Raw genomic sequence first — 12,815 nt, forward strand, 5'->3', positions numbered from 1 at the left:
TTTTTTTTTTTTTGGTCTGTTGGATTTCCACAGTTCTTCTCTTTTTCACATTTTCCTTATCAGGGAAATACAATGTCTCAATATTGCCATGTCTAATGCATTTAAGAAATCATGTATAATTTTGCAAAAGCAAAAATGTTTAATTTTTAAATCTGAATTTTTTTTTTCCTGTAACAATATCTGAACTTAGATAATTACAAGATTACAAGAAGAAAAACTGTATACACTAATAAAACCATTTTTTTTTTTTTTTTAGAAAATATATAATGAATTGAGTTTATTTTTAACCCTTTAGCAAGTTATTTTTATTTTTTAGCATTAACCTCACAAAATTTTGTTCGATTTACTGTATGCTTAAAGCACATATAAATAAACAAATGAATGAATGTATGATTGAATAAATAAATAAATAATGACTGTGGGGTAAGAAAAATAAACATGAATAAATGTGTATGTCTTTGTTTTGTTTTGTTTTGTTTTGTTTTGTTTTGAGGGTGTTTCAGTGACACCACTATTTAATTGATGTTTATAGGAAATCATACTGGTTTACATAATGAGCATAAAGTTGCACAAAATACAGTATTAAATAGAAAACTAAGATGTCTAAGGGGACTACAAATCCAGGAGAATAGAGAACAGACAGGAAAAAAGGGTTACAACACAGGCTACTTGCAGGACATTTAAAGTAGCTCCTTCTCCTGTCAGTGTGCAGTCATGTGTCAGAGGCTGTTATCAATATCCTCCATGGTACCCCATTCAGGAAAATGTGTCAAGATATTTTCTGGGCATTTACACTCTTTAAATATTTATTCAATTTAGTCTAGACAGTGTAAGATCATGTGTGAACTGCAAAATGTCATATTATTGGGTGTAAGGGCAAATGTTATGATTAGTGTTATGTTGTTGTATAGAGATAAATAGTGTTTCTTTGTGTGTGTACATGTGTGCAGTTCCGGTTGGTTGTTAAAACTGCTCTGAAGCTGCTGCTGGTTTTTGTGGAATACACCGAGACCAACGCACCTCTCCTCATCCAGGCCGTCAACACCGTGGACACCAAGCAAGGTAACATACACACATTACAAAAACAAACACACCCACGCTTATGAAAGGTGAAATACTCTTGGAAAGTTGTCGCAGTGTCTCTGGAAATCCATTTTCAACTCTCAGTCTCTGTATTTGAGTCCAAGCTGAACTCTGGATGTTACTGTGTGTGGGGGGGACTAAAATGATAGAGAGAAACGCTCTTCTCTGATGAGGTTTGGTTACCTAGAAGAGAGAAAGCAACAAGAGGAGATGACAGATAACAAATTGTTCTTGACGCTTTTTAAGATATTTTTTAATGTAATTGCTCATATTATCGGCCCCTGCCTTGGCAGTGAACAAAATTTGATAGCCTGCAGAGTAAATCAAGATTAATGGAATGGGAAAAAAAATTGTTGATAGGACCAGAGCTACTAAGATAGGACAGCTAGAATGAAAGTTTAATACTGTTACATAAGAAGAGAGAACGCTGTCTCTGGTCTCCCAGTGAGAGACAGACAGGCTGGCAGATGAAGCAGAACGTCTCCTGCTATTAATCTACATATCAGACATTTTCTCCTCAAACTAATGCTGCTCATTTCTCTGTGAACCAGCCATATTTCAACCGATTTACTTCAAATACCGTTAGATGTTTATTAAACCGCAGTTCCTTTGAATTCAGTGAATTTGTTTCAATACGTCTTCAATACGTTTCTTTATTTTTTCTTTTTTTAAGACAGCTTTTGTCTGCCAAATCAAAGCCATGTGGCACAAGACTCAAAAAAACAAAACACAACAAAGCAAAATAAAACACAAAACACACCAAAACAAAACAAAAAAACAAACATTTATTCATTTAGCAGACACTTTTATCCAAAGCGACTTACAATTGAGAGATACAAGAAGCGATTCATCCTAAAGAGGCAAATTAACATACTGTAGGAAGTGCTCGTAATACAAAGTTTCAGGCATTGTTCAAAACAATGCCTGATAACAAAACAATACACAACAAAACAAAACACAACATAAAACAGGAAAGTATATCATATGTCATTACTGTGTCAAAGCTAATAAGTCCTTAAATATCAGATAATTTGATCTTTGGTTTTAAAATGTCATGTGGTGATATTTATAAATGAATGATTAATGATATTTGTATATATTTGCATACATTTTACCTTAAAAAATGTATACTCTCTTGTGTGTCATTGACCCTTTCGTTTACGTGTATCCAGGCTGTAAGCCCTGGTCTAATGCCATGGAAATCTTGGATGAAAAAGATGGAATGGACACTGAGCTGTTGGTTTATGCCATGACCCTTATCAACAAGGTACCAGTACAGTATTAGGTTTCAAAAATGTCACTCTTTTTGCTCACTCTCAGTCACGTGTTGTTATACATAAAGTTACGTTAGTACTTTTATTCTCATGTATCTGTGGTATTCCTGCAGACATTAGCTGGTCTTCCTGACCAGGACACGTTCTATGATGTGGTTGACAGTCTGGAGGAGCAGGGCATGGAGGCCGTGGCCCAGAGACACATCAACAGGAAGGGCACAGATTTGGACCTAGTGGAACAGTTCAACATCTATGAGGTTAGCATGTGCTCAGTTTGCTTTTCAATTCAACTTTTATTGTTGTTGTTTTTTGCACCAAAACTAAAATGTATGAAGAATTTTATGAACAAAAAGTAATACTTGATATATAAAACCTTAATAAAGATGCAGTATTTGCTGTTTGCTGTTAGTCTAATAGTCGTGTTTATTCATAGTCAACCCTACGTCATGAAGACGGTGATGATGAGACTCAGCCTCCTCCATCTGGACACAAAAGTCGGCGTAGGGCCAGCGTAGGAGCCACACCTGAGAGGCGGGGTTTGGAACGTCGCCGCAGCCGAAGACACTCACTCCAAAACGGGAAAGGCCACACCTCTGCTCCTTCTTCCCCCTGTCACAGCCACACGCCCAACATCCTGCCCCTCAATGGCCAGAGAATAGACGATATCAGCGAAAGGTGAGAAGAGAGAAAAAGAGAGATAGAAGTTGACTTGAATAATTTACATTGTGTCTATAGTACATTTATACTACATTTAAAAACAAGTAACAGAATCCTTTATACAAGGATGTAACTAAAATGTCATACCTTCATACCTATACCTTAAGAATACTGGCATGTAACATTTTTATTTATTTATTTATTTATTTATTTACATCATTTATAATAAACTTAATTTATTAAACGTCGTTAACTAAAATTTCCATTAATATACCTTAAGAATGTTGGACATGTAACATGTTTATTTATTTATTTATTTATAATAAACATCATTTATTTATTTATTTATTTTTGTGGAATAAGTATTTTTATTACTTATCAAAGTTTTTAACTTGGAATAACTTATTTTAAATAGCCAGTCAAATATGATACATAAGATTATATACATTTACTTGAGAAGCAACTTTGTGTGTGATTATTTTTTTCAAATAATATATACAAGCAATATAAATAAAATGTTTAAATTTTAAAGTTTTTTTGTTTGTTTGTTTGTTTAGACAGTGTATTTATTTATTTAGACCGTTTATTTATTTAGACTATTTTAAACAGTTGACAAATAAAGTATCTACTAGATAATTTTGCTTCTGAAGTACATTTATCTTGTATGTGTAGATATTTTTACTGGACAACTAAACAATGCACAGGTTATGAAAATGTATGATACGACAATGATACGACACTTTCAATTGTTGTCTTGCGACATCTATGAAAAAGTGAAAGTGAAAATCCTTACACTAAGCCATTTTTTACCCTCCCCTGACCACATGTATTCATTTTCAGCCATAAAACACTATGTGTAGTTCAGGATGTACTGATTTTTAAAGAACAGGAAGCAGTTTTATATTGGGTGTTCTATCACGTTACTTTTGACATGAGAGTTTTTAAGTCCCAAAAGAAGATGGAGAATTTAATAATGCTCCGAGGGAGAGACAGAGAGCACTTGCTAGTGCACAGACATTCATATTAATCATATGTACAGGAGGGAGGTGGTGGGAACCTGTGAGGCTGAGAGGAAATAGGAAGTTACTGAAATATGGAGGTTCGAGCCATGCATACTTCTCAGGGCTGTAGCACAGCATGAGGTACTCGATCTTGTCCTTGTATATTTTGTTGTAAACTATAATAATACAACTTAATCCGTATCCTTTGAATGTTTCAAAGGACAAAGGTGAACGCATAGATATCCAAACTGGGAATCACAGTAGTATATCAGCCACCGAAAAAGCTTCATATGGTTTTTCTCTCATCCAGCGAGTCAGTCGTAAGAAGGGACGCGGTAAGGTCACATAAGGCGGTAGATGTATGGATGTATTCTGTGTCTCTGAGAGGATCTTATAGAGGTGATATTGAATTACAGTGCCCGTAAAATTTACTCACCACTGTGTTAGATTGGCCATCACATTTGAGTAATTAGAACGCACTGTGAGTCCTGTAATCAAGAGTAGAGATCTAATCAGAAGTTCTTTGGTGTTTAAGCATCATAAAATTGCATCACAGACATTGCAAGAATAATGTTTTTAAGCCTCAAATTATATATAGTTCATAAATTAAAATTAATTTGTATAATATATATTATATCATGTAATTATTTCCTATATTACTGATGTTCAAAAGTTGAGATATTGAGAAAAATTGAGAAAAGAAAAGAAATTCATATTTTTGTTTTGCAAGGGTGCATTAAATAAAATAAAAGGTGACAGTAAAGACAGTAAAGACAAAAAGTGTATCACAGTTTCCACAAAAATATTAAGCAGCACATCTGTTTTCAACATTGGTATTAATAAGAAATATTTCATAAGCACCAGATCAGCATATTAGAATTATTTCTGAAGGATCATGTGACACTGAAGACTGGAGTAATGGCTGCTGAAAATTAAGCTTTGCCATTACATAAATAATAAAAATAATAATAATAAAATGTTTTTATTTTATTATTATTATTTTTTTTTTTTCATTTTTAATAAATGCAGCCTTGGTGAGCAAAAAACGACAGAATTGTACTGACCCCAAAAATTTTGGATGGTACATATGTTATAAAAATATATTTTATAAAAATGATCTTATTTTAGAACAAATCTTATTACCTTCTCAAGTATATGTATGTTGTTTTAAAGACATTTACATGTTTTTACTGGGAGGTGAAAACAAAATTGATTAAAATACTGATTAAAATATAGTAAAAAATCGAAAATTTCACTCTTAAAATGTCTTGATATCTAGTATCTGTTAGTATCTGGTATAGTATCTGTTATCATGTTCGTTATCTCAGCCATAATACTAAATAATTATCGACAAGCAACATCTGTAAACTGTAACTACTAACAAAACTGTTGCTATGAACTTGTGCCTGTCTGAAAGCCGTGCGGTGTTTTCCATATTAGTAATAAATACCAGTCTACTGGGAGATGGAGAGAGAGCGCGAGACCCTTGAGCAGTGAGGCACGGGACTTCTCCTCTTCCTCCTAAAGGTCTTAATTCTTTGCTGTGTTGACTGTTGTGTAACTCAGTGGGTCTCAACTGGTGGGTCGTGACCCAAAAATCAGTTATTGTTCTGTTTTGACAATGGGAATTGTGATAAATTAAATATTTTGAAAGATTAAATACAATTACAATTTCCAAATGATACATTTAAAATGATCCTTGCAAAAGAAATGACTTTTCATGGTCTTTTTAGTGGCAGACTGGCACATTTTTTTTTATGTGTGCTTGATTCATTAAAAATAACTGACTCATTAGAGTTGACCAACATATTGATAACCTTACATATAAATAACCTGGCAAAGCAAGTAAACCATATTTTAATAAAAAAATCTGGTTATTTCCCAGAGATTACATCAAAACATGAACAACCATGTATTCTACTCAGATTATTCCATTTGTTCTGTGAGTTGTGATGTTAATTTTTTATGACCTTATGCCGATAAATGAAAACAGTTTAACGCATTTACATAACCATAGGAGTTGTTGTCTTATTAAGCATAATCAGTTTAAGAGCGTGCATGTAAATGCACTCACTGTACGCTTTTGATTGACGAAAAAGGGTCGGCTCATAAAAGTCATTCGTTCAGCATTCGGACTACACTGATTGTGTTGTCTATTTTGGTCTATAGATTCATGCTGCTTTCATGTGCTATCAGATATTTCCTACGTCCCACTTCTGAAGTCGTAATTACAAGTTTGTCGCGTTTGATTGCTTTGTTGTGGGAAAGAATAAGAAACATGGAGGACACCAGGTTCATTATTGCCTATTTCTTGGGGAAAAGGCTTATTAAAGCCAAACTTAATAGAAAATATTTAGTCAATATCCAACAAATTTTGAGGTGTAATATCCCATTTTCTGGCAACTATATAAACATTACCCGCATTCACCACTGACTTAAGAGTTGATAATTGTTACTTGTGGAATCTATAATCATCTTGGAATCACGATTCCATAATTTCAGTCAAATAAATGCTATTTTCATTGTGTTACTTACAATATGTATGTTACGTGACTGTAACGACAAGAGAAAGCAATATAGATGTTGTGGGCAAAACGGATAAAACATAGCAGTCACTACAGCAATGGTTTGCTCCTCCTCCATGTTTATAGTTTACAGCCCAAAGTCATAAATGCAGTATCAAAATTATCTCTTGGGTTTCCCAGTCATAAATTCAACTTGAGAGGCCATTTGTGTCCAATTTTCATCTAGGACAGGGGTAGGCATGTTCAATCCTAGACAGCCGCTGTCCTGCAGAGTCCTGCAAATCGCACCCTAAACCCTGGGATCTTCCTCCGAGTCCACACTTTCATGACGTAATGCCGATTTGACTGTCAGGTAGAGGTCTGCCACAGAGCTCGCCTCAGTGCACATCGAGGGCGCATATCGACCGCAAAGGGGGCACTCTCGAGCACCCTTCTGAAAGCTAAAATGACAAATGGGACACCCTACAGTCTCATGGACTTAACGGACACGCACACGAGGCGGCCATTGTAAGTGCACAAGACCGCAAGTGCACGTGAAGTGTGCCATTTGGGACAGAACCAATGTCTTAAGGATTACTAAGGCTATAGGCAGGTGAGGTTTGTTTTCAGGGTTGGAGCTAAACTCTGCAGGACAGTGACTCTCTAGGACCGACCTTGCCTACCCCTGGTCTAGGAAACTAATATTTATGATTATTCTGATAGCGCTTTGAAGGCAGCATCCTTCGCAGTAGTTTCCTGCATATTGTGTTGACATGACATGAAGTTTGACCAAGTAACATAACATGACTTTTCCTAAAAGTTTTGTGTTGTGATTACCTGTGTCATATTGTTTGCCGTCAGAGCATGTGGTGAAGGTTCTTGTTCTTGTCCTCTCCTTTCATTTGTTCTTCCTCTCCTTTCTTTACTCATCCCTCGTTCCAACCCTCAATCCCTGCTTTTCGCCACAGAGAGGAGGAAGAGGAGGAAAAGGATGAGGAGATTCAGAAAACAGAGCTTTCTAGACAGGCATCCGAAAGGTATTTCAGCGGAATAGGATTTCAGGGTGAAGAGTCTTAGAGCTAGAAACCAGATTGTAGATCCTTATCCATTTTCTGATGTTATCTCTTCCCTGACTTGACTAACATAAATGTCTCCCAACATATCATGGTGTTCACCATCATTTACTAGATCTTCTGCTGTTATTTTGTTGTTCGTAGCTGGATGCCATCAACAGTAGATGAAGCTTCTAGCTTGTGTTTGCCTTTAAAGTGCATGGTCAACTTCATTCCTAATGCCGCTGATACAGACAATGAGGAAAACCTCCGGGACAGGTCTGGGATCAAGGTTATCCGCAAGGCCCCAGTGTCCTCCCCTCCTTTTACCCCAGATTTTGGCCCCCCGATATCACCCAGACTGTCTTCTTGGGCATCGGTCAGGTCCTTGGGGGCCCTCCCGTCCCGGGGTTCCTCTGTCACCTCCTCAACCTCCACCTCCCCAAGCGAAGACCCCCTGTCCCCTGTCCTTCCTCTGCTCTCTTCCACACTTCTTCCTACTTGCCCAGTGGATTTGGACGAGGTGTCTGTGGGCACTCCGCAGGCTCGAGACCCAGACAAGCACTGCAGGTAGTGCAGATGGATGCAGTAGATTCTCGCCACTCACAGAATAAGTTCCATGCATGTGCAGATGGGCTCTGTTCCAAATCTTAGTGAGCTACCTGCGTAGTTAGGGATCATAGGCACAACACACAATCTGTTCCAGCTGAGAGTAAGCAGGAAAATTTTAAGGCAGCTTCTCAAGTACTCCTTGGGGTTAATATAGTCACAATATCTATCTATCTATCTATCTATCTATCTATCTGTCTGTCTGTCTGTCTGTCTGTCTGTCTGTCTGCTGTCCGTCCGTCCATCCATCCATCCATCCATCCATTCATCCATCTACAGTATCTGTCTATCATCCATCCATCCATCCATCTACAGTATCTGTCCATCCATCCATCCATCCTGTGTGGTGTGCGTTTGTCTGGTAATGGAGTTGCTGCCTATGTAAAGTGTTTCAAGTCATATTCTATTGGGTTCCTGTCTTGAAAGAGAGCCACCTATGTAGACAGTTAAGTTTGGAATAGAGCCATTCAAAGCTGCATGTCATATTCAGAGAATGACTTTCACTCCCACATACTGTAAGTCAAGCTATGAGATCCCTGAGAGATGAACTTAGGAAACCCATGTCTGTTTTTACTGATTCAAGTCTCACAAACACTACGACCACAGTATTTGTGGAACTTTCATCCTCTAATTGGAAGGAAGTGTGGCATGGGATTCGCTTGATCTCTGGATCTCCTGTGAATGGCGAGGGTTTATTGTTTTGCCTGTTCCATCAAGCCCACCTCTGAAAAGAGTTAGACCCTCACCTAGTGGATCATCACCCTATCCCTTTGTATCCGCTTCCAAGAGAACACTGTAAAACGTCCTGTATCTTCCAAAAATTGCACCCTCATAAAAAGTGCTACGCTCACTGTTTCTTAACTTATGGTCATGTGCAATATGTGGCTTATCCTGTCTTATATATCAAATCTTTAGACCAATAAAAGAAGAAATGGATACCAGTATGATCAGAGCCTGATAAATCATTATTCTCTGTGGGCTTTATGTTGCTTCCTTTATATTTGATGGAATGCAAAAAGACAGATCGTTTTATAAACGAAAGTCTCCTTTTTTCACTTGCACCAGCCACTGTAGTGCACTCCCTAAAGAATGCTAACTTTTACTGACATTTACAGCTCATCTGCCTTTCACTGGTGCATTGTACCACTACAAAGCCAAGAGAAGCCTGTAAATTAAGTCACATATAAAGAGGCAATTGTATTTCACCCTGGACAGTGCCTGTAGGGTCCACATTTCATGAGAATAAAGCTGAAAATGCTTTGCGATGTCATGTGCATGTTTGTCTGACATTAAGACTGTGGCAGCTTGAGGAACCAATCTGGATTATAAAGTGGATCAAAGACAGTCCTTTTTTAGTCTGCTGGCTCTATGCAAGCGTGGACTCTTTAATATTTAATAACCTAATTACACAACAGTCTTGTGCTAACGGCACAGTACGCTATTAAAGTCAACATGACATCAAAATCTTCTCTTCTGGGAATGCTGGGCAACCATTGATGACACAGCCGACTTACCTGCCATGGACTTGCAATGGCAAGCAAGGGGTGAAGATTTAATTGGTTAGCATGGTCAAGTTTGCCCCTGCTGGTAGGTGTTGTAACTACACCAAAAAGCATCTTTCTCCATTGATGACCTTTCAAAACTAGCCTCGTATTTTATCTTTTTACATGCTACAATTGCTAATCTATTGTAGTGGATTTCACTGACATATTATTATTGTTGGTCTCGTAAGGTGAAAATTGCATTTATTTTCCCCTTCTGCTGTCCTTGCTGGCTATTTAACAAGGTCTTTCATATTTAAATTAATAAACAGATACTGCTTTGATTCACTTTCTGTCTGTATTGTCACTGTACTTGTCTCTCGGCTGCACTTGTCCCTCTGCCCTCTTTTCCTGTCCCAGTTGTCAGTCAGACTAATCCTTCTGTAATTTATGTATATATTACTAACTTCTTTTCATGTTCTGTCTCTTCTGTGCAGTCTGTCAGATATTAGATACTCAAACACCTCATGCAGTTCATGTGGCAGGTAAGGGAACAAGTTGAAAACAAAGCAAGTTTGTGAGCTTTGGTGCAGTTTAGGGCTGCACGATAAATCGCATGCGATATTTAACGCGCATCTTGTCAGAAAATTCAAAGGAAAAGGTCATGTGGGTTCAAGTCTGGCTTGTGTCATTTCCTAAATACTTCGTCCCATCTTTTTTTGTTCATCTCCTGGTGTCTACATAAAAATATTTTAAAGTTTTAAAAGCATAAAGGTGTGCCATAGTTAACCAATTTTATATATTGATATATTTTTACATATTTGTAATCAATTACAAAAACATGTTAAATATGAATGAAGACAATTTATTTTATTTTATTTTATTTTTTATTTGCAGCCATAAAATTCTACAGAGCAGGTTTTCATTTGGCAAGTCGAAAATAATTCACAACACTTTAAAGTGTGATGGCTCTTTATGTTTTTAGGTGCTGGAACACTTTGGAATTTCGAACAGTGTCTGATTGTTTCATTGGTAGTAAGTGAGGATTCATTCCCAGCTCTGAGTTCTTACTCCGATAATATGTGTAATGAATCACAACAGACTCAAACATTGAGACAATTGTAGGGAGCGAATGACAGCGTGTCACTGACCTCTTTTAATAAAGATATGGGATTGCACAGAGAAACAAGCCCCCTCATGTCTTGAATCATATCTTCCAATACAAGGTCATATCGCGTACATCTGCAGCCAGTGATCTAAACTGGCAAGCGGCTTTATTTGGGGAGAAGAGTTTATTTTGTCACTCACTCATGTGAAAGCTTGATTTAGCAGAGCACCTGTGTGCGTGTGTGTGTGTGTCCTTGGCTGTTTGGGCAGTCGAGTGAGGCTTCATATTGGCCTATTCACAGAGAGTGTCTGTTGTGGTCCTGATGGAGGAAATACATGACATCATTTGGAATCAGAGCTTCACCCCCCCTTGGCTGTGTGTACTAGATGATGATAAGTGTGATAAATGAAGTGAATGGAAAATATGGCCATTAGTTCTCTTGGATAAATCGAGACTTTAGCTTTATGCTGTTAAGAGAAAACTTCACGACAAAGAATCCTACAAATTAAGTTGGTTATATAAGGCTGAACTTTGAATTAAATTCTCTTTTTTCCATTCTTTAGCAATGGCTACGCAGGGACATATCCCGGCAGGTCATCCGGGGTGTCCAGTGCCCCCTCCACACCATATAACCGCTTCGGCCCCTCAGGAGGTCCACCTGCAGACAGTAAGCCCGACAGGTGAGGCACTGTTCCCCTTTTGATGTGCATATGGCTCTGTTCTGCACAAGAATCTTTGAATGTAACAGTTCTGAGGCTAAAATGGTTATGATAATAAAAATAACATCAGAGAATTTTCAAAACATTTAAAAGGTGTCCTCTGCTATGATTGGATAACCTCCTCATACCATTACATTACATTGTCGTTCATCAGGGCAAGCTAAATACTGACTCTTCAAATGCCCAAGAATATAATTCTTGCTATATTGAGATATAGTTGTTCTGAAATTCTGTTCCTCTTTGGTTTCTCTGGTTCTCCAGGCCTACTCTAGGTGGATTGTTAACCTCCTCCTACAGGCAACATCAGGAGTCTCTGAATGCTGAACGTGAGCGGAGGCGCCTGGAGAGAGAGGAGAGACTTCAGCGCATTGAAAGAGAAGAGAGAAACCATTTCAAGTTTGTGGCCTTTCTCAGCATTCATTTTGATGCAGTGTGTGTTTTCACCCAGGGCTACATTATTTCATGAATATGACAAATACATCAGCGTTTCCAGCGTCATCTTGGAGATGGCCATGAGAAACATTTTATCCAGCAGTTTAGAAAAGCAGCCGAGGCCTGCATCCAGTGGTGTAGTGGAGGGTATACACAGGTATACGGCGTATACCCACTTCTTTATCAGTCGGCTTTGCGTATACCCACTTCTCCAGGCACCACTACACCACTGCCTACATCCAAATTTTATCAGATATCTGGGAGTTTTCCTGAGTGGACAAGTTATTGCTTCTTATTATGGCAATTCAAAGATCAGACAGTGAATAATCATGGTGGGCTGCAGGAAGACAAATGCTTGTTCTCTCTTTATGCTTGTCAGTCCTACCATATACTCAGTCTTTTAGTCAGCCTCTTCTTTTGTATAATATCAGATTAAAACACCAGCTTGAATGGTTGCTACTTGATTAACAATAAACATTAAAAAAAAACTATATGTAAACAATATTTAACCCCATGAACTCCAAAATGTATTTTGTTGACATATAAAAGGCATTATTTTTCACTTTTTACATGTTTGCTCATGTTGATTTTCTTTTTTGCAGTCGGGATTATGTGGACAAGAGAGAAGAGGTCAAACAAGCTCGAGAAGAAAGGTAAATTCCAGAGTGACTTAATATACTATACTATACTATACTATACTATAATTAATATAATATAATAATAATAATATAATATAATATAATATAATATAATATAATATAATATAATATAATATAATATAATATAATATAATATAATATAATATAATATAATATAATATAATATAATATAATATAATATAATATAATATAATATAATATAATATAATATAATATAATATAATAAATAGTCACAC

General features: G+C 37.0%; 1 protein-coding gene across 5 annotated transcripts in view; it reads left to right on the forward strand.

Moving 5' to 3' along the window:
* Positions 1-12,815, forward strand: part of LOC107743170 (FH1/FH2 domain-containing protein 3-like) — a 190,638-nt gene that overhangs the window by 144,867 nt on the left and 32,956 nt on the right. The window contains exons 7-16 of one of the 5 annotated variants that reach the window (XM_016556300.1): positions 951-1,062; positions 2,256-2,350; positions 2,471-2,614; positions 2,791-3,032; positions 7,488-7,556; positions 7,737-7,850; positions 10,159-10,206; positions 11,333-11,449; positions 11,750-11,884; positions 12,523-12,573. In XM_016556300.1, coding sequence (XP_016411786.1) covers positions 951-1,062; positions 2,256-2,350; positions 2,471-2,614; positions 2,791-3,032; positions 7,488-7,556; positions 7,737-7,850; positions 10,159-10,206; positions 11,333-11,449; positions 11,750-11,884; positions 12,523-12,573 — 1,127 coding nt within the window. Of the gene's footprint in view, positions 1-950; positions 1,063-2,255; positions 2,351-2,470; positions 2,615-2,790; positions 3,033-6,636; positions 6,642-7,487; positions 7,557-7,736; positions 7,851-10,158; positions 10,207-11,332; positions 11,450-11,749; positions 11,885-12,522; positions 12,574-12,815 lie in introns of all 5 variants that reach the window. The other 4 variants (XM_016556301.1, XM_016556304.1, XM_016556302.1 and 1 more) reach the window with 4 other exon arrangements.

Source organism: Sinocyclocheilus rhinocerous, unplaced genomic scaffold (assembly GCF_001515625.1).
Source record: "Sinocyclocheilus rhinocerous isolate Xijiao unplaced genomic scaffold, SAMN03320098_v1.1 scaffold946, whole genome shotgun sequence".
Classification (NCBI taxonomy): domain Eukaryota; kingdom Metazoa; phylum Chordata; class Actinopteri; order Cypriniformes; family Cyprinidae; genus Sinocyclocheilus; species Sinocyclocheilus rhinocerous.